Source organism: Pygoscelis adeliae, unplaced genomic scaffold, assembly GCF_000699105.1.
Source record: "Pygoscelis adeliae isolate BGI_AS28 unplaced genomic scaffold, ASM69910v1 Scaffold71, whole genome shotgun sequence".
Taxonomy (NCBI): Eukaryota; Metazoa; Chordata; class Aves; order Sphenisciformes; family Spheniscidae; genus Pygoscelis; species Pygoscelis adeliae.
The window spans coordinates 3,560,812-3,583,082 of NW_008824356.1; the positions used below are offsets into that span (position 1 = coordinate 3,560,812).

Genomic DNA, 22,271 nt, shown 5'->3' on the forward strand with positions numbered 1-22,271 from the left:
ACTTTTTTTTATCCTCAGCAGGGATTATTACCTCATTTTGCAGAAAAGGTCCTAGAATTGGGGCCCAGATTTTAACTGCTCTCCAAATAGTGTACAGATTGAACACTAATCTTGCAAACATCCTGCAAATATGTTTAAAATTGTTGTACTAGCCTTGCCAATAATCAGAAAAGATAGAAGTGTTACTTAGACTGTAGGTCTATCTTTTTGGATAACTGAAGATATTTTATAGATAAAAGGAAGTCTCTGAGAAAGTGTCAATTGTGGGTGGGTGAGTTACTTCACTGAACTAAAGTGATTTCTTATTGTGATAAAGTTTGCTTTATTCTCTCTCCAGCATCTTTCTACTCATTGTTACCCTCCTAACCTTTAATGGAATTTCTGGTATTCCTTAATGTTTTCCATAGTGTTACAGATCTGTAAAATGGTTGTAATAAAGGCAGAAATACATTACCTAGCAATTTTTTGGTCTTAAAAATGTTACCTTAAAAATCAATAGCTTCCTAGAGTCATAAATAAAATAACTACTTAATAATAACTATGCTTTATATCATTTTTTGAAGAAAACAAATCAATAGCAATAAAACTCAGTATAAATGTTGCTGGGTGTACTAGAGTGGCTAGTATACATACAATTTTGCCCAAAAGCATCTAGCTATATCATATGGATTTATATCACGTATGTCCACCCAAAATGTTTTTAAAAACACAGCGTAATTTGTCTTTTTCTCTACAGTTGTATTAAGTTAATAGCTTTTCACAAAAACATCTCAGAATAAATGTATTTAAAACATGCTTTTGTGTATATAATAACCAATATTGTCCATCTGGCAAAGATACACTTTAATTCAAGTTACACAGAAAATAGCCAAAGTACTTACCAGATGTCTCAATAACTCTAAGGTAAAAATATATGCTTGAAACAAGATGTCTGGGAACACATGAACAATATAAATTTGCCCCAAAAGTTCATCTGTTAACCATTGTATTGGCATCATCACTTCTTTCCTCCAAGTTCAATCTAACATAAAGTTATAAACTTTGACTTTTCGTCTTCCAGAAATACCAGCTTTCTTTTTAGAAGGGAAATAAAGAGAGAGAAAAAAAGAAATAGCAAGACAGACATGAGAACGTAGTTGACTAAAAGTGAAGCTGTATCTTCAACACTTAGCTGAATAACGGGCTAAATAACTTCATTTTAGTAGCTTTGTTTTTATTCGGAAATATCCACACCAGATAAATACAATATTCCGGTAGCACAAGTACATTTCTTCTTAGTACAAAATCTCCATTGTCCATGCTCTACACACTTTTATGAGATATAAAAGACACTATAACTAGAAGTTTTCAAAAAAGTTCATTACAAACACAAACCAAGGCTGCTGGAACCTAGAAATTGCCTCTCTACCTTTTGTGCTTTCTCAAGTCTCAAAACCAAGGCATGGACATAGTCTTCCTCTAAATCTCACTAGCCAGTTTGGCAGTGGACAAGGGACATCTTGCGTCCTGTTAAAACGAGGAAAACCATTAGAAAAATAAAAGGTGGAGAGTGAGCCAAAAGAAGCAGTGACCTTTCTGTTGGGGTCATATCCAAATAAGGTTAGTGGAAATTTGAGACAAGCTTGATTCTCTTCAGTCAAAGCATGGGTACAAACCCCACTTTGGATGTTAGAAATTATGCTGGCATGTAACATCTGACATTGAATTGCTTCAGTATCCAGGGTCATACAAGGACATTACTGTCCTGCCCTATTCTGTCACTGAATTCTTCTAATGTAGAATATAGCTGATGTCTCAAGGTATCTTAAAGTCCTCCTGGTGTCCTAGGAACAGCATAAAATTTAAAGGAATAGTGTAAAGAATTAAGGAATCCAATGATTTAATTAAAAAACATGTTTAGCATTTAAACCTGATTCTCATGGTTGCAGAAACACTACTGAGCCCTCACGTAAATGCCCAAGAATTAGGTAGAAAGTATCCCACTAAGGAAGCACCAGTAAGACATTTAAGGAGCTGTGAGCTTATGATGTACAACAAGAGGCTGAGAGAACTGAGTCTGTTTAGCCTGGAGATGAGAAGGCTAAGGGGATCTAATTCCTGTCTTCCGCCATCAAAAGGTTATACAGAAGACAGACTTTCTCAGAGGTCCACAACAGAACCACGAGAGGCAATAGGCAAAAGTTGCAACAGGGGAATTTGGATTGGATAGAAGGCAAAATTCTTCACAGTGAAAGCAATTAAGCACTGAAGCAGGAGCACAGAGAGGCTGCAGTCTCCATCCTTGAAGATTTTCAGAACTCGACTAGACAAGGCATCCGAGCAACCTGATCTAACTATGAAGTCAGCACCAATAAATCTTTCTATGACTCTATAATTATATTGAATATTGTGGGGTTTAAGCCAATTTAATCAATCTGAGTAAGAGAAAGTGACTCAAGATTTTTTGAATGACTCAGGCTGGTAGGAGAGAAATCAAACCTGGTTTTGTATTTTAACTGAATATATGCTGGAATCTAAAACGCATGATAAGATTGACTTTGACCTGTTTCAAATGAAATGAAATGGAGAGACAGAGGAAACATCACAGTCCGAAGAAAATGAGTTATTAGGAGTCTTCTAAATATCATCCATCTATTCTTCACTGCCACTTTGCTGTTAAATAGAACTTTAGTTTTCTTAATTGTATTAAATAATTGAGATAGGTGACATATGTCGTTTGCATCTAAAATGCCAGTGCAAACAAGAAGATGACATTACCAGAACTCCTTTAGGATTCTGTTACAAGGTCACATCCTGTCACTTTATACAAATATTATTCCTCTGTAAAGGAATTGGAATGTGAATGATTAATTGCAGACTAAGGACCAGAATCATATGCAGCTTTTTTAGAAAGAAACAAAAAAAGAAAGAAAGGAAAATCAAGGCGTTCTGTATAATAACTGCTTTCAGACACATTTGGTGCAATTATGGGAAACTTCAAAGTTCTGAAGTAAAAGACAAAGAAACATTTGCTCCTAACACAATGGATGTTTTGATAGATTTAGAACTCTAAGATGAGGTGCTTAATTACTAGGTTTTAATTAGAAAGGTTGCATGACAACTGAAAAAATTGATGTATTGATGTATTTTGCTTAGGAATGTTACTAAAATAATGCTGTACAAATCAATATAAAGGATAATAAAAGAAAATCAGATCAACATTTGACAGTAAATACACTTTGATAGGCTAGCATCTATTTCAACTGTAAGAGAGCTGGAGTAAAATGTTCTTTGCGTGATGAAGAGTTGCACCCGTTACTATGTGCATCTGTAAAAAAGTAAGAGCATGGAGTAGAGCGCTTTTTGGAGTACAAGAAAACTCTGGGCAGCCCTTCACACCTACAGATATATTACTTCAAGTTACTAAGTACTTATTATGGGTGGCTTCTTTAATGGCTTCTTGTGTTAATTTATTAAGCTATTAGTTGTTTTGCAAGTTGCTAGGCATTTTCAGTAAAACAAAGTGTCTAAACCAGAGGTAATTATGAGGCTAAAATATCACTTAAAGTATTTCATTGATTTTTATTATATAAATTAATTGTAATTTGTTTTTCAGTAACATTATATATACAGGTCAAAAATAGCCTAGGATTTAAGAGCCTTATCCTACACTTCTTAATCAAGCAGAGTTTTTATTGCGCTATCAAAAGGAAAGTTTCCTCCTACTAAAAATCAGAGGATTAATATGCCAAATAAGTTTAAGATTCTAATGTCAGTCAGTGGGGGAGAAATAAAATGTTTTACAGCTGCCACTGTCCCTACTCATATTTTTAACGGAGGAAGTATGGGGTTTTTACCTTCACCGCCCTTTTAGGTGTCTCAGCCAAGATGGGAGGAAATATTCCTTTGTAGAAGCCAAGCAATCTATTGAAGAAAAAAAGAAATTAATTTTGTATGGATAAACAACATATCATTACCATACTGCCAATTCTGTTTTCACTTTTGAGTAAAGCAACTAACCTTTCAGCATTTCCAAGCACACAGACAAATAACAATACTCTTTGCTTACTTGCTAAGTAACTAATGTGCTACCAATTCTGTTATGTGCTGGTGAGATTATATAAAAAAATCAACAATGAATAAGTAAAAATTTAATCCATTTTTTCTGAGTAGGCAAGAAATTGTATTTAAAGGAAGAGGAACAGTTTTGACAATGAAGAGGAAGTATTATTTCGTTGTTTTAATTTTCTTGATATAGCAATGATAATATTAAAAACTGAAGTCACAAAATACAGATTTGGAAAAAACTGTGACTTCAGCAAGTTGCATACAAAAAACCTGCACACTCATCTTCAGACGCTAGGTCAAGACATCTTTTAAAGTTTAGTTTTAAATATACCTCAAAACAGATGAAGTAATTTTTTTGACAACTTAGTTTTAACACAAGTTAGCTATTCACAGAGCCATAACAGAATGTATGTATTTCATCTTGCAAAAAAAATTTGGGCAGTATCTTGCTACTGTACTCATTCAGGTCTTTGCCCCTCTCTTGCCTAGCTCCATAAACACCTAAGGAGTTTACAATAGCTGCTGACTTTTGGAGCTGGCCTGAAGCCAAAGATCCACTTGTTGCAATGCTTTGATTTGCATCATCTAAATTTTATATATATATAGCCTGCTACAAGCACACATGGCATTTGCAGGCAGCCTGAGCTCTGCTTACAAGGCCAATGTAGATGCATAACGCTGGGTCTCGAGAATGCTTTAAATGACAGGTAGTTCTCAAAATCCCCAGGTGAGGTAAAAGTAGACATAGTTCTTGTCTGCTAGGTCTCCACATTAACCTAGATAGTGCATGGGGAGAGTTCAGAAGGCATCTAATGCATCAGCAAGAAGCTACCTTGCCAGCCAACACGGGTATATCTTACAACTTATCCATCTTCAGAGTTTACACACTTCTTTCAGGACTGTAAGAGGATTCTGTCTACAGAAGAAATCACTTCTTCAAGCAAAGCATTTGTGTCTTTTTAAAATGTTGAAAGGTGGTGATTGTTGAAAGGTGGTGATTCACCTTTCTAAAACAGCCTATTACTTGGAGTATTTTTGCAGGGTGTGGAAGAGTCATCACATCAACAGATTCTCCTATAGTTATCCTGTGCACATCAAAGGAAAACAATTAAATTCATATTCCCCATGTGAATGTAAAATATGACAAATGCTATACCATTTTTTCCACCCTTCTTATAACGCTTCTCTGGAGTTCTCTTCTTAAGCTGCTCCAATATGAATAAAATAATTCAGGCTTTCTAAGATGCTCCAGAGTGGGAATATTGCTTATCCTTCGTCTGAAGTAAGTTATGAATTCCAGTCCATGATAAAAGGAAACTTTGAGCATTTTACACAATGATGGTTTCATGACAAAACACTGAAAGTCCTTGGGTAGGAGATTTCAGGAATTCAATTGGGTCATCAGATGTTTGAATTTCCCCAAAGTCCCACTTTCCAAACATAAATATATATATACACACATACACATGTCTATATCTACCCACATAGATATGGTTATAACTATAGATACGGGTATAACAATATAGATATACTGGATCCAGTCTTAGTCTTTAACGGTTCATACATATTCAGAGTATATTCTTGCTGATTCAGCAAGCTATTGAAATGTTGAATAACTTTAAGCATGTGATTCATACAGTTTAATGTGAGTTCAAACTGAAACTGAGGTCCAAGTAGGACTGGCTACAAGAACACAGATCCCCATAAACACTCTCTTCCTTTCAGCTCAATCTAAAACACTGTAAGCATATCTACAAGAGGCATCCCATTTGGAATTTCTAGTACTCCGACATGATTGGAATTGGAAAATGAAAAGTGCTCCACTGCTCTACCCACAGGTGTAGCTCTGACTACAAAAAAGTGAGACCCAAACTTAGTCCAGATTTTCTCATTAGTAAGAGATGCATAAACAGAGAAATATGCAGTGTAGAGCAACAATTCAGTTCTAAAAACACACAGCATTACCTAGCCTTACACAGCAGTACAGGTTGCTTTTCCATGTTGCCTTCTTGTATACTCAAATGTATGCAGCTATTGAATATATAAACTTTGTAACATTCCCACAGTCTCTGAGGATCTCAGGGAAGACTTTGCAGAGAGAATGTGAAGGGGAAGGATATACCAGGAATTTGAGCAACAGATCTGCCATCTCAGCAACCTTGTGAGGCAGGTAATCACTTCTAAAGAGTAATCCACCATTCTGTCACAGCTCGGTGTTGAAATACCAGCGATTCAGATGGTCAGCAGACCAGGCGGTGGATTGTTTGAAAGTTCTAGAGAAATGGGAACTGAAAATATGAAAAGCAATTATCCATTGGTCCTGAATCACAGAAGGGTTGAAGATGGAAAGGACCTCTGGAGATCATCTGATCCAAACTCCTGCTCAAGTAGAGCCACTTAGAGCCGGTTGCCCAGGACCATGTCCAGATGGGTTTTGAATACCTCCAAGAAGGGAGATTCCATAACCTCTCTGGGCAACCTGTGCCAGTGCTCAATCACCCTCACAGTGAAAAAGTGTTTCCTGACGTTCAGACCCTCCTGTGTTTCAGTTTGTGCCCATTGCCTCTGGTCCTGTCACTGGGCACCACTGAAAAGAGCCTGGCTCCGTCCTCTTTGCACCCTTCCTTTAGGTATTTGTGCACATTGATGAGATCCCCCCCTGAGCCTTCTCTTCTCCAGGCAGAACAGTCCCAGCTCTCTCAGCCTTTCCTCGTATGAAAGATGCTCCAGTCCCTTCATCATCTTGGTGGCCCTTTGCTGGACTCTTGGCAGTATGTCCGTGTCTCTCTTGTACTGGGGAGCCCAGAACTGGATCCAGCAGTCCAGGTGTGGCCTCACCAGTGCTGAGTACAGGGGAAGGATACTCTTCCTCGACCTGCTGGCAACACTTCTCCTAATGCAGCCCAGGATACCAGTAGCCCTTTTGGTTGCAGGGCATGTTGCTGGCTCATGTTCAACTTCGTGTCCACGAGGATCCCCAGAACCTTTTCTGCAAATCTGCTTTGCAGCTGGTTGGTCCCCAGTATAATACTGGTGCATGGGGTTGTTTCTCCCCAGGTGCAGGACTTCACACTTCCCCTTGCTGAACTGACAGGAACGAGGTTCCTGTCAGACCATTTCTCCAGCATGTCAAAGTCCATCTGAATAGCAGTAAAACCTTCTGGTATATCAGCCACTCCTCCCAGTTTTTTATCATCAGCAAACTTGCTGAGGGTACACTCTGCCCCATCATTCAGATAATTAATGAAGACGTTGAACAGAGTTGGATCCAGTAGTGACACCTGGGTTACACTGCTAGTTACTGGCCTCCAGCTAGGCTTTGTACCACTGATCACCACCCTCTGGGCCTGGCCATTCAGCCAGTTTTCAATCCACTTCACTGTCTGCTCATCCAGTCCATACTTCGATAGTTTCTCTATGAGGATCTTATAGGAGACAGTGTCGAAAGCCTTACTGAAGTCTAGGTAGGCAATGTCCACTGCTCTCCCCTCATATACCAAGCCAGTCATTTCATCATAGAAGGTTATCAGGTTGGTCAAGCATGACTTCCCCTTTGTGAATCCGTGCTGACTGCTCCCAGTCATTGCCTTGTCCTTCACGTGCCTGGAAATGGTTTCCAGGATTAGTTGCTTTATCACCTTCCCAGGGATCAAGGTGAGGCTGACCAGCCTGTAGTTCTCTGGATCCTCCTTCTTGCCCTTTTTGAAGATAGGAGTGACATTTGCTTTCCTCCAGTCCCCAGGCACCTCTCCCAGTTGCCATGATAATTTAAACATAATTGAGAGTTACCTTGCAATGATATCAGCTAGCTCCCTCAGCACTTGTGGGTGCATCCCATCAGGGCTCACGGACTTACGTATGTCAGGTTTACTGAAGTATTCTCTAACCTGATCCTCTTCCACCAGGGGTAAGTCTTCCTTATGCCAGACCTTCCCCCTCTCTCCAGAGCTTTGGATTTCTGAAGGCTGGTCTTGCTACTACAAACTGAAGCGAAGGCGGCATTCAGTATTTCAGCCTTTTCCATGTCCTGTGTCACCAGGGCCTTTGCCCCATTAAGCAACAGTCCCACATTTTCCCTAGTCTTCCTTTCACCACTTAGATACTTATAGAAGCCCTTCTTGTTGCCCTTGACATCCCTCATCAAGTTCAACTCCAGGTGGGCTTTTGCTTTCCTAACCATGTCTCTGCATGCGCAGACTGTCTCTATACTCCTCCCACGTTACCTGTCCCTGCTTCCACCTTCTGTATACTCCCTTTTTATGTTTGAGTTTTGTCAGGAGCTCCTTGTTCAGCCACACAGGCCTTTTGGTATTTTTGCCTGACTTCCTGTGTGTTGGGATGGACTTCTCTGGAGTGGAGGTGATCCTTGAATACTATGCAGCTTTCCTGGACCTTATACCATGGGACTTTTCCAAGCAGATCCCTGAAGAGGCCACAGCCTGTTTTCCTGAAGTCCAGGGTTGTGATCTTGCTCTTTGCCCTGCTCCTTCCTCTCAGGATCCTGAACTCCACCATCTCATGGTCACAACCACCAAGGATCCCTTCCACCTTCACATCCCCAATGAGGCCTTCCTCATTTGCGAGTATGACGTCCAGCAGAGCACCTCTCCTCATTGGCTCCTCTTTCACTTGTGTCAAGAAGTTACCATTAATGCTCTCCAGTAACCTCCTGAATTGCTTATGCCCTGCTATGTTGTCCCTCCAGGAGGTATCAAGGTGGTTGAAGTCCCCATGAGGACCAGGGTCTGCAAATGCGAGGCTGCTTCTAGCTGTCTGTAGAGAGCCTCATCTGCTTGTTCTTCCTGGTCAGGCAGCCCATAGTAGACACCCACTACAAAGTCACCAGTATTGGTCTGCTTTTTAATCCTTACCCATAAGGTCTCATCATTCACCCTCAGGCAGAGCTTTGTGCACTCCAGCTGCTCTCTCCCATAAAGGGCTACTCCCCCTCCTTGTCTTCCCGGCCTGTGCTTCCTAAAGAGACTGTATCCCTCCATTGCAGCACTCCAGTCATGCGAGCCGTCCACTGCATCTCTGGGATCCCAACAAGATCCCAGCCCTGCAGCTGCACACAGATCTCTAATTCCTTGTGTTTACGCCCCATGCTGCGTGCCTTAGTGTGCAGGCGCTTTGGAGAGACTTCCTTGCTTACATGCAAATGCTTGAGGTGATGCCACTTAAGCCCTGTTTTGTTCATTTTGTGTTCCTCCTTGTTCACATCGCCCGGGGCGCTTTGCTTGTCAGCCTGTCCATTGCTCCCTCAGAGCTGCTGTAACTCTCTCCCTCCCCTGCGGTTCCTGGTTGAAAGCCCTCTTCACCAGATCAGCCACCCTGCAGCAAAGATACCTGTGCAAAGATATCACTGTGCATGTCATGTCAAGCTGATCTGCTTAATGCAGCTGTAAGGTCAACACTGAAGATTTTCTGCTGGAGGAATCTCTACTGTGAACCAGGAGAATCCGCAGAGCTCAGCAACTATATTCATGGCTCTACAAATCCCTAAAATTTTAAGGGATCTGTAACTGGGTTTCACTACTCCTCCTTTCCTCTGTGGAGGCAAATCTCATCATGAAAAACAGACAGGAAGGAGTTAAGGTCTATTCCTATGGAACACATTAAGTTTAGAAATCTAAAAACACATGAAAACTTTGAGGATATACATTCATATATGCAATATGTAATTCAGTAAACATGGTAAGAACTAGCTCAGTATTTAATTATGAACTGTGGTTTAGGTTTTTTTTTTCTTCCTCATTTGAAATAGAAACAGAAAAAAGGTTAGTAAGCACAGTCAGTGAGATGAAAGGAATAAAGGAAAGGAGGAAGTAGAAGACAATCCCATCTCATCACTGCCTATTGTCAATTGACTAATTTTTTGCATAAAGCATAGTCTCTTTTAGAACCCTCTGTGCCTGAGGTGGAGGAGAAGCAGCTGCCCCCAACTTTTCCAAATAATGCTTTACAAATCATGCCCATTAAAGATACAATTATTTGAAATCTTTGCAGAATGAGCTATTCACTTAATTTTAAAAAACTAGCATGACAGCAACAAAAACTTGAATGGCTTTGTCAGTCAGAAAGTACATACACACACAACGATCTTGTACTTCTCTTTTCCTTGGTCAATAACACCGAGTTAGCCTACTGGCACACAGTGTATAAAAGTTTTCAAAGTCAACTAATGAATGGTGATGACATTTCACATTTGAAAGATATTATCACCTGGATTCAGGCCTTCCTTCAGAAAACTGGTGTTCAGAAAAACTATGGAACAGCAGGAGGAATCACTGCAGCGTGTGATAGAAGAGAGAGGACGTGACATCATATCCCGAGCTAGAGACACTGGAAAGAACAAGTAAATCTCTAACAGAAACACAGCTACATCTTATTTTGTTTCAGCATTAAGGGTCTAAATGAACATCACCATTCAATTGTATTCTGGGCAACAGCCCAAACTCATCTTTGCAGCAGTTGATTTTGAAACATTACAGTCAATCATATCTTCTCAATTTGTTCTTTCAGGCTTTCACTATCCTTCTGGTTTCCATTTCTTGTTTGGAAGCCTTGAGTCATTCACCCTGGCAAGATGACGAACCTAAATCAGTTATTTTCTCCAAATTATACTGAAATTGGGATCTTGCTTAGTTTGTTGTTTTCTTCCTCTGTCTTCCACATAATTTTCCCTTTAAGGATCTAATAAAGCTGATTGAAGGCATGAACACAATATTCCCTTTCTTCTATTGCTGTCAAATCCAAGTCTCTTACCCACATTGTTTTATAATTGAAACAAAAAACCTCTTAGGTTCAATTCTGCTTTCATTACCTCTGCATTATCCCAAGTATAAATAAAAGACCTGGGTTTCATGACCATGTCAGTTACATTAAATGAATGCGCTACTTTCTGATTTTACAAAATTTTTTATTACAACAAAGTGAAGGAATTTTGAAGACATGCTTGGTAGAAGGGTGGGTGTTCAAAAAGAGAAAGAAAGTATGTCTAAATGTAGTAAAATTTGCTTAGAGTTTCATTTATACCAGGAAAAAGGTATCTTTTTATTTCATGGTATGTAGCATGTTGTGAATTTATTACTGACAGAAAGCAAAACAACTGAAAACAGGGCAATATTGCTTTAATATAGCTATTAGTGAGAAGTACTCTTTATGTGGACCTAGCTGGAGATTTAAAAGATTTTAAATTCCCAGAAGTTTCAGGAAAACTAGCGAGTGCTTAGTGAAAGCAGGCACAAATTAGTACCTACTGCTGAGAAAAAGGGACTTACAATTTAGCCATTTATTTTGAGAGCAGCAAGCCACTAGCCAGTTCACACATGTAGTTCACCCTCAATCACAGTGTCTACAACCATTTGCCCAGCTGAAGAGGTGCCCAGCTATAGGGAAGGCTGGGTGTTGTTCAGGGGCAACAGGCACAGAGCTGAAAAGATATTAAAGGTTGGACACATTCATAGAAAACCAGGCTTGGACACTCCATTGCTCTCCAAAAAGCTTGCTTTCTTGTGAAGTATGTTATGTATATTATCCTACTGCAAATGTTAAACACATGTCCCTACAGGAACTTCATATAAAGCTATCAATGGGACACTTAGCCAAGCTAGCTTCTGAATTTCTATTATGCAAGTATATTTCTTTATCTATTCTGTGTCTACTATACAGATACCTGCCATTTTACACACCAGCACTAAATACTAGGTACTTATTTCCATAGCATATTTCACTTTTTTCACTGAGTGTGCATTCACGTAAATCACCATCAGTTGCAACACGTGGGGATTAAGGAAAAACAGATTTTTTTTTCACAGCAAGTAAATGTAATACAGAATTATATGTTAACACGTGTCTGGAGTAACACTGATGTTACCCTATATGCTAAAAGAAGACCAAGTGTCCAGCTACAAGAATACTAGAAACACGCCAACTCATGAAAGAAATCCCTCAAATAAGTTTAGGCAACACAGAGTATGAAAAGTGACTGGTTAAAAAGGAAGGGACTGTCAGTGAAAGGTGCTCTTAAGACACTTCAGAAAAATACTAAACAGTGGAGGATCTGGCTCAGAAACAATCAGACTGGCCAAGAAATGGATTAATAATCAACATCAATCTACCTCACTTATTCAAAATGACAGTCATCACCATATTTACTGCATGTGGGTCAGATTATGAAGTTATTATGATCCATCATCCATGTGACTTTGTTATTCTTACTGAGAAATGAGTCTTTCTTCCATGACTTTTAATCACCTCTCAATCTCTTGGTCAAAATCCTTGCTAATTTTTGGCTTTCTATTCTGCACTCTGAATTTATATGTTATGGGACACACCTAAATATAAATCCCTCAAGAGAGGGAAAGATGAAACCTTCTCCTTCCTTTCCTGTGTCTTTCGTGCAGCAAAAAGTGAGAGTAAAAAAAAAAGAAATCCTTGTTAAAATTTCTCTCTATTCAAATGAAGGTCTAGCCCTCTCTTACACTACATATTTCTCATACGCTTTCTGTGTTTTGTTATACCCAAGCACCTAAAAAAATGTTCTAGGAAGGTGAAGTTGGAGCCTTGCATTGTAACGCACAACATAGCCTCAACAGTTCTCCGTGTGCAAAAAAAGAACATCTTGTTCTGGCTTTTTTTCCCAGGGATGATTATAAATTGATTAGTTAAGTAGTACATTGTTACCATGTACTGCTTGAGTAATAGATTAATGTCTATTAAATTAAATTGGATTTTGAAAAATGTAGATATGCTCACACCTCCGCCACTTACCATGCCAGTGCCAGGGGCCTGTGAAGCTGGGCTGACCGCTGCCGCCGAGGGAGGAATCAGGCTACCTGGGAGGATGGCGACTGCTGGCGGGCAGAGAGGCAGGACCCTGCCAGCAGCAGCACCCGCTGCTCACTCCCACTGCTGCCAGCCCAGCAGCAGGGCGGCAACGCTCACCCTGCAGGGCTCCCTGCCACCTTTGCCTACTCCTTCTTAACGCTTTCCTTGTAGTCTGGCCCCCATGGCCAATGAACGAAATACCGATTTTGCCCATGCTTCCGAGAAGCCTTAAGCTGGCCTGTTTGATGTAATTCCTGTTGAAATCAGTGCTAATGGCAGCGTTATTATCACTGGCAGCTGGTCTAGGCTCTTACAAAATTGCCTGCATGTAATCACTAGCTGGGCTGTAGAATGGGTCTACACGTCTCATTTCTTACAACTGACAGCAGTTTCTTCCCCAAAGACTCTCCCTCTAGCTGCCCCTTTGTTTGCAATAGGAACAAGCTACAGACATGCCAAAACAGCTTTGCCTGGAGCTTCTGAAACAGAAAAATTCTTCATTGCATTTTGGATTGTCAGAACTGGCAGAATGCTTCATTTGTTCAGTAGGAGTTTTAGTTGTTCAAACACTAGAAGAGAATTTAAGGTTTTTTTTCCCCCCCTTTTGCTAACAGTACTGCTGTAACTGGTACGACAGGAAGCAGTCACTGTTTTAAAGTAGCTCCACACCTACATCTATTGAAGCTAAAGAATGCAAGAAAATGATTCATTTTTAGTTTTGATACCAGAGAAAAAATAGACTTTCATAGCTATGCGCTTAGAAATCTGTTTCTGACACTAAAAAAAAAAATCATGGAGAGGATAACTAGATTGTTTTCTGGAGAAGACTGACAGCATTTCTCTGTGTTAAACTGATGCTGTGATTCATTAAATGAAAAATTATGAGATTAGCAAAATTTCTGTGCTTGCCCTGGGAGTGCGTCCTACTCAGATTGGTTGTGACTTCATAAAAATACAGCATTTAGTTGTTTTAATTTCATCAGAAAAAATGTGGCTCAGGAAGGAAATTTTTGATTGCAAGTTAATGTTAGCCTTCATTGGAATAAGTTATACTCTTCAATATCCACATGCGTAATCCCTAGGGAGTTATATGACTACATGTATTCTTTCCCATCTGCTAGCTAAATATGAGATTCAAGAGGCTTTCAGTGTCATTATACAGATTAGTGACTCTCCCAAGAGGACTGTAGGTTCATGATACAGTGAATAACTTACAATGAGATTTAGAAGACCAACTTTCAGAGATCATTTTGTGTTTGTATGAGTTTTGCACCTGCAATTATTTGTGCTTGTAATTTAGGTTACTTAGATGTTTTTAATTTACAGATGCAATCAGTGATGTAGATACTTAAACTGAACTGAACTGCAGGCAACCATAACTGCAGGTGCAAAATTTTGCCTGCAATGATTTGGATTCATAAACACATTGACCTTCTGAAGCCTAAAGTACAACTAGGCCAGTAGTGGTTTTATAGTGTTTTTAACAAACAAAAAAACTTACATATTTTTCCCATTTCTCAAAAAAATCTCAAGGCAGCACTTTTTAGCATTAAAAAGAATAGGGTATCATTAAAAATATACAAACATGCACATAATAATTAATTTGATTCCATCTTTTAGCATCTTGACCTTTGGGGTATTTTTCTTACTCCCTTTACAGTACCTCTAGCAGGAAATCATAAAAGATTCATGATTTTGTAACAGTAATACTGTTGACAGTCGCACCAGTAGAGCGCAACAGTCTCATACGCACAGAGATCAAAGTGTGCAGAATTCGTAGCACTATTTAGGCAGTGAATGGCACCGTGAATACATACACATACTGGCACTTGAATTTCCATCTAGCAGGCAGTCGTGGTACCTAGACGCACCATGGGAGTGAAAGGTATTATTACACAGATGTGTGAGGAAACTCACACGAAAGGCAACTGCCTGCCTAAAGACAGCCAAAATACCTCTGTGTGTCGCTGAAACTGGATTCTGTTATAAGAAAGTTATTAGAAAGAGTTTTACGTACTCGAGGAGCGAGAAAGTAACTCCTCGAAAAAGCAGAAATTTCTTACAGTTACGGGTACTGTCCCTAGGTACAGCGGCAGTGTCACAGATCCTTTCCTCCACCTCTGGAGTGCCATCGTGCAGTGCCAGTGTGATACAGTGAGGGCACGGGTGTGAAACTGAACTCCAGCCCTTTGTTCCAGCCGGCTCACCCCAGCCCAGGTTACACTGCTTAAGAAAACTCTGTCAGATGAAGATCTGTGTTATGCACTGACTGTCATGGATACTGGAGCGATGCCCAGAAGGATATCTCCTATTCTTCATGCACCACTCACAAACGCCCTAAAAATACCATATGGGTTAACAGATTTTCCTCAATGTTACTCCAATCTAAGAACAAATAGAGTTGACAGTTAATAGAAACAAACTTATTTTCATTTTTTTTAAATCACAGTACATTTTAAACATGAAAGCTCCCTTTTCAGGCAATATGCAGCAACGCTTCCAAACAGATTCCACCTTCAATACTATGAAACTCCCACACCATGATGACATTCCTCTCATCCTTCTCACACAATTTATAAGATAAAGCACTATGATGTCATGTCATTACTTTGTCTGGAGAGGTGACTAACCTTCACTGCGTTTCTCAAAGTGAAAAAAGGACAGGCAAGGTAGGTTTAAATGACTGAGAAATGAAGAAGACTTACCAAAGATTTACCAAAGGATTCCAACCAAAGTTGACTGTTAAATGATTACAAACAGACTTTGCAAGGCTTTACACCAGTGATATACTTTAGTACAGTTACTGATGAAAAACCTGCTACAAGATTGTGATGCAGAGATACGTAAATACCTTTTGAGACCAGATCAACAGGCAAGACAAACGTGTGAAGGGAAGACTCATGTAGACGTTGGTGCCTTAATTATTATTATTGCTACTTATTATTCAGTGATCTACTCTTGTTTTATGTAGCCATGCCCCACCTGCCAATAGTCTCCTCATCTGCACAGGCATCTATAAAGAAACCTGACAGATTTTTTTAAAAGTTGTAATGGAGTCTGTGTCTCAGTGATGTGGCAGTTTCTACTGGATTATTTATTTTTTTAAAAAAACTTGCAATGTGTTCTTTGAGCAGCAAACCTGCCTCAGCAGGTTTAACTTGAACATCTCTTTTGAAATGTTTTCTTTTTCTCAATATACTCTTCTGATCCAGCACCCTGCTCAACTTGAATTCTTCTGCAGGAAAGAGATTTTGCCACTTCGGCATTGAATAAACAAAACAAATGAACCCTCTCTCCCAAGTTACTTTTAAAAGCAATGCAGAGTATTTTACCAATGAACAAAACGTTTCATGTAGCAATTCAAGTAAATGCAACACAAGCTATTTTACAGCAGACAGCATGATTTTTTGGTGTCAAACTTTTCTGCATTTTATGACTTAATAATGTCTCTATAACCATCAATACGTCAAAAAGAAAGTCAATTTGGGTCAAATTTGCTTTTCTTCTAGATCTCTAATTTTCTCTGAATTTGCAAAAGAGAACTCTTTTTTCTTGCGTAGCTCACAAACGTGCCACGAGGCTTGCTCAGTAACCAGCTCTGAGCACTTAGAACTCAGCCAGATTAGCCAGAGATTATCATTGCACCTCTGCAGCAGTATGATTTGCCATGATCTCACACTCTGCAAGTGTACCTGCAATTTGCAACCACACTACTTCCTTGTTCACCATCATCAGAGAGCATTACAAAGTCAATATAAACAACATTTCACTAGGCATGACTAAATGATTACCTGCTATCCTGCAGAGCTGGTTTAGAGCCATGTGAAAACCTTCTCTACAGACAGTACAGCCAGCAAGGACTTAAGAACATGTTTATATTGTTTTAACTGGGGTAACAAGCAGTCAGAACTGCAGTTTCATTGCAAACCTGTGACTGGCAAACTGCTGTCGAAGACAAGAAAGTGGGCTACAAGCAGATTTGCAAGGCAAGGGTGGGCAGAGAGCTCCAAGTGCAATGGTTTCTGCTGTAATTGTAGCTGGTCTTGAAGGAACAGGTGGTAAAGCCGTTCGGAGCGCTGGGCATCCTGAGGCAATGCTCCAAGAAAAGGCATCCAGCACTATCGGCATTGATACACAACACAGTAGGTTCTTCTACGGGTTGTGGTTTTTTGTAAGTTAAAAATGCTGAAAAGCCCACAAGCTTTTAATAATTTTGTTTCTGCAGTTCAAGAAAGAACCACACAATTTATGATTTTGTACTGAAACTATGTAAAACTGGCAATACAGTAAAAAAGAAGAGAAACTCAGCAGTGTTGTCAACAGCCTTATGTTCTCCTTTTGAGTTACAAAAATTCATACAGGGATATCACCTGAGGCCAGCTGAAAATCATCTAAACAGCTGCATAACTAAAAGAGGAGAGAAATCATAAATTCTTGAGCAGTAGTATTTCTGAAAGCAGTAGTTTAACTTAACTTTCTGCCACGATGTGCTGGTCGGTTTATGTTGAGTTTTTCTTCCAGGGAAGAACATACATTTTAGTAAACAAATTTCTACACTTTCTTGTGTAAAAGTGAGTAACGGTAACAGAGCTATGGACTCTTCTTCACTGATTCAGCTCCCACTGAATTCAAAGTAGTCCTCTTTAGTTTAATAGAGTTTATACCACATCTTTTGTGAAGAAGTTTTAAAAGAGTTTGGAGAACATAACTACCCCTTTTCTTTCAAAGACTACATGTTCCTTGGTTTTTTCTCTAAGCATTCAAGACCTTTTTGTACCTGTGGTTCTTTCTTCCTATTTCCTTCAGTTTTTATCTATGAAGCCTATAATCCCAGTTCCAAGTAAAAAGGCTTGGTACTGTTAGGTTTCCAGAGACAAAACAGAGCAGACTACTGCTACATTCAAGCTTTAAGCAAAAACAGTGAATCTAACTTACTTATACTGATATATGTCTATTGCCCTGTACAGATCTATACCACTAACAAACACAACCAGGCTTCCATGAATAACATTGTCCATTTTGATTCAGGATTTGTAACAGAAACAATGTTTTTGGTTTAGAGACACTTAAAAAATGCCTAAATGTACATTCTGATAATGAATGTACAAAACTTACACTTGAGGATATAAAAAATCATAACTAATCAATAGAGAGTGGAAAGACAAATGTAATGCTTTCCATCGGTTCTGGGGTCTGCCCTACACATGGACCCCTCGGAAAACACAAAGTATAAAGCAGTGCCTCATAATGTAATGAATACCTGTACTTTGTAGGAAAAGTATATTTACTATGCATACAGACACAGAACGTAGCACTGCACGGAGCCCTGGTACCGCAGCTCGAGTCTGCTACCATTTGAGCTAAAGCAGAACTACATTAGCTGGCACTAACAGCAGTTCATTTATCCTGTCTGCGGGCAAGCTATCACAAGGCAGCACAGCACACCCACAGCCAGAATCACTTTTCAAGCAAAATGAGTAGAGAAAGGAGGTAAGGAGAAAAATACAACCTTGTATTAAGTTTAATGTAGATACCTGTCTAATTAATTCATTTTTCAAAATTATTTAAGCCTCTGGGAACGCAGCCTTCCTACGAGACATTATACTCGAACAGCACTACATCACAAGTCAAGCACATAGAATCAGCTTAGAGATGACGAATAATGAAGTATTACTTGAGATTTTCAGCTTATTCACTCCGTACTTGTTTGTGATGATGTGGTAAAAAAAATGCTTTGGATCTCAGTTTTAACCATTTTACTGGACATCTGGTGTTTGCTGCTTAAAGTTTCACTATTACCAGGGTCATTGTAATTCTATAGCACATCTGGGCCAAATTCCCTGGCAGTTTTTAGTGAATTCTGCGGCAGTGGAAACATCTGTAGCTGTGCACAGTTCCACACATACAGAATTGTGAGGAGCTGCAGAATGTTCTCGGATCTTTTGCATTTCAGTGTCCAGGAAATTACCCACTGGTAATAGATGATCTTTTGGTAATACTTTTTTTTTTTTTAAATCTTCTGTGGGATATGCCCAAATCGAGTAAAACCACACAGATTCTAATCGCTAACATTTTATTTTCATCAGTTATTAAAGAAAACACTGGTGCCTCAGTCTTCATGTTTTCAGAAGTACACACAGACTTTGGAAACATTTTCTTGGAAGCGGGTGGACTGATGCAATGTGAAACTGCCTACTGTCACTGCAAATTTTTAGAACTGCAAACAAAGCCTAGGCTACAAGAGCTGAAGAGAATAAGAAGAGAGATTTAGCAACAGAGTCTCACAACAAAGGACCAGGCACAGTAATCATTAAGTCTCATCTTCTAAGGTAAAAATAAAGATTAAAAAAGTGGAGCACTATCATACATCTGCCATTTGTGCATAATCAACTTTTATGTTAAAATTCTTTTAATGCCATTATAGTATAATCTAAGTTTCAGTTATATGTTTTAAAATGATAGAATAAAACTATTACTTGTTACAAAGAAAGGCCTGTGAGAATGAATAGTCTGGAAGAAATAGTCTCTTACTCCCCAGATCCTGAAGTATTTGTGCCAACTGGTTAGGATTAAATCAATATATTACAATGGCCTGGACTTGATCCAAAACTTTGCTTTGCAAAACAAAAAAAAAAAAGGAAAAAAAAGAAAATCCTAGCACCAGGTTTCTTTCCAGTAGTGTAACACATCACTGACTAAGCCACCAGAGGAGTAAATAAAATTTGTTCTGTTATTTGCTGAGTCACTAAGCAGTGCTTGTTGTATGTGCTTGGATTGGCAAAGTGAATCATTGGACAGAGTAAAGCCTCATCTATATCTCAGCCTAAACCCTAATCTGAATTAAATGCTTAATTATTAAGAATTATAGTAAAGATACTAAAGGAGGCTTATGCTGGGGTTACGATGAGTTAGCCTACAGCGTTTTTTTCAGCCTCAGAAGTGGCTTTGAAAGTAATTTTACAGAAGAAAATGCAGTATGCCAAGAGGATCATTTGGAGGTATAGCAAGGATGAGCAGTAATAAGCAATAATAAGCAAGAGGGGCGAAGAACTGGACAACCTGTATATATGGATAGCACAGCCCAGAGAGGAGAGCATAAGGATGCCTACCATAGGAGGGAGGATCTATGATAGGAAATGGGTCAGAGAGATTTAAAACATATTTAGTAAGTACACAAATAGCTGCATTTAGCAACTGCTTGTTATAGGGCAAGCATTCTTCATCGATGTGCCTGGTTTAAGAAATGCCTACACCTTCCTAACAAAGCTTTCCCCAGATGCTCATACCATCTCCATACCACACTCATTCGTGCTAATGCAATTATCAGTAAAACTGCACTATCCACCAGATCACTGAATAGTGGAGAAAGGAATTCAAAAAAGGAAATGCTGGGAACAGTAAAAGTCTTTCTGGAGTGAAAAAACTTCTGAAAGAAAGAAATGTATGTGGAGATAACAGGACGAAAGCAAAAGAAGCTAAAACGTTAAACCCATGATGGATGCGTAACCAGAGCATTTATGGTTTGAAATTCTATTCAGGCTGACTGGAGGGATGCTCAATAGGGATAAAAAGACCTTTCACTTTGCTGTGTTTGTTCTCATACAGATTAAAGACAACACTGGTCTTGAAGGCAGGGAATCTGAGCAGCAGTCTAGGTGGAATGCAGAGAACGGGCAGAAAGAGCCAGAGACGATGCCTGGAACAGGAAATTTATCATATACCCTACCAGACTGAGGCAGAAATTCCTTCCTTACCCCCAAAACTGTAAATAGGTAAGACTCTGAGACTCCAAAAATACACCCCCCCCCTCCAATGGATTTCCTTTTTACCTCGAAGGACTAATCCATGCTATCACATCTTCATCTGTAACCAATCATGCTTAAAAGGAAGGAAAAAACCCCTCTCTATCATGCATCTAGTCAATTGTGCATTAAGAAAAAATAATCCCTCTTGATCCCTGACAGTGACTTGCTGAAGCTCTGAAGCATGATGTAAGTACAGTCATTACTATAATGCAAACCTCCGAGTGTTATGGTAGGTTTAAGGCAGTCCAAGATTTCCTGTTCTCAAAGCTTAATACAAGACAGGGGATGAGTTATGAGACTAGGCTGCAAACTCAGAAGGGACCCTTTAGGATACATCACTTTACTGATACAAGCTTTCATCTAGAAACTACATTAAATAATATTTGGAAAGACTTAAGTAATGGCCCTCCAGCAAAAGCCCTCCAGATGATTGTTCCAGTGTTTTTCTACATTCAGAGAAAGCTGTGTTTGAAGGCTGCATTTGCTTAACATCAGATTCCAGGTACTGGTTGTGGTGAGCAAGGCTGGAAACCCTTGAACTCACCGGTGCCAGAAAACTTTTTCCATGGGTGAAAAATATATCTACACATAGCAATCAAGTAACTTTTCAATATTCTCTTTCACAACCAGAAAAACTTAGCCCCTTGAATTTTATGACAGAAGGCTTATTTTCCTCCCAAGACAGTTTTGTGGTGCTCTCAAATTTCTTCAATATCTCTATATTTTCTTTGAAGTGTTGATTTAATTCAGTATTTTATCAGCTGTGTTACCAAAGTTATATACAGAGGCAAAATTCTGTACTTCCTTACTATTCCTTAGTTGCACATAGCACTTTTGTTTTTGTATGCTTTAGGATTGCATGATCCTTTTTGCTATGGTGTATAGGACTACATGTTGATGTAATTATCTTTAACAACTAATTCTTTCGGTGTTACTGCTTCCTAAGACAATGTTCTCTGCGTTGTTGATATAGCAAGTATAATCTGAATTTTGATTCCCCCTTGAATTCCTTTGTATTTGGCCATATGAAAATGCCTTTAGTTGCACGGTGACCATGAAATTGGGTGTAATTCTAAAACAATAATCTGTTCTCATTTACTGCCCAACCAGTTTTTGTGTCTATTGAAACATTTACCAACTTCATTAGATGTTCACCGGGAATAAAACACAATACTGATTTTAAATGCTTATTTTAATTTCTACTTTCTGTATGTGGCTTCTTTTTTTTTTATTTAACTGAAACTCTTCCCACTCTTAATTATTGTTCCCTACTTGATTCAAAAATATTAAGGGCTGGGATGAATTATACATTTGATTCTAGAGATAACGATGACTTTGAAGCATTCCCAAACCAAGCTTGAGAAAAAACGAGGCTTTAACTGATAATATTTCAGCATACATATTTAAAGTGTGTGAGAGTATTAGTTTCACATCAGGGAAATTCTGAATTCTGTCATCTGCCTGGCAGACAGAAAATTCACCCCATCAAGACAACTGGGCCTGGTGATACCACAAATCCACTTCAGCCCATCTGAAGCTCCATTCTGTATATCTGTTTGCTGAGTGGGACAGACTTTTTCAAGAAATTAT

General features: G+C 39.1%; 1 protein-coding gene across 1 annotated transcript in view; it reads right to left on the reverse strand.

Annotated features, from left to right (window-relative positions):
- Positions 1-22,271, reverse strand: part of SLC25A21 (solute carrier family 25 (mitochondrial oxoadipate carrier), member 21) — a 115,219-nt gene that overhangs the window by 26,230 nt on the left and 66,718 nt on the right. The window contains exon 3 of the mRNA XM_009319374.1: positions 3,837-3,903. Within this exon, the coding sequence (XP_009317649.1) occupies positions 3,837-3,903 (67 nt within the window). The remainder of the gene's footprint in view (positions 1-3,836; positions 3,904-22,271) is intronic.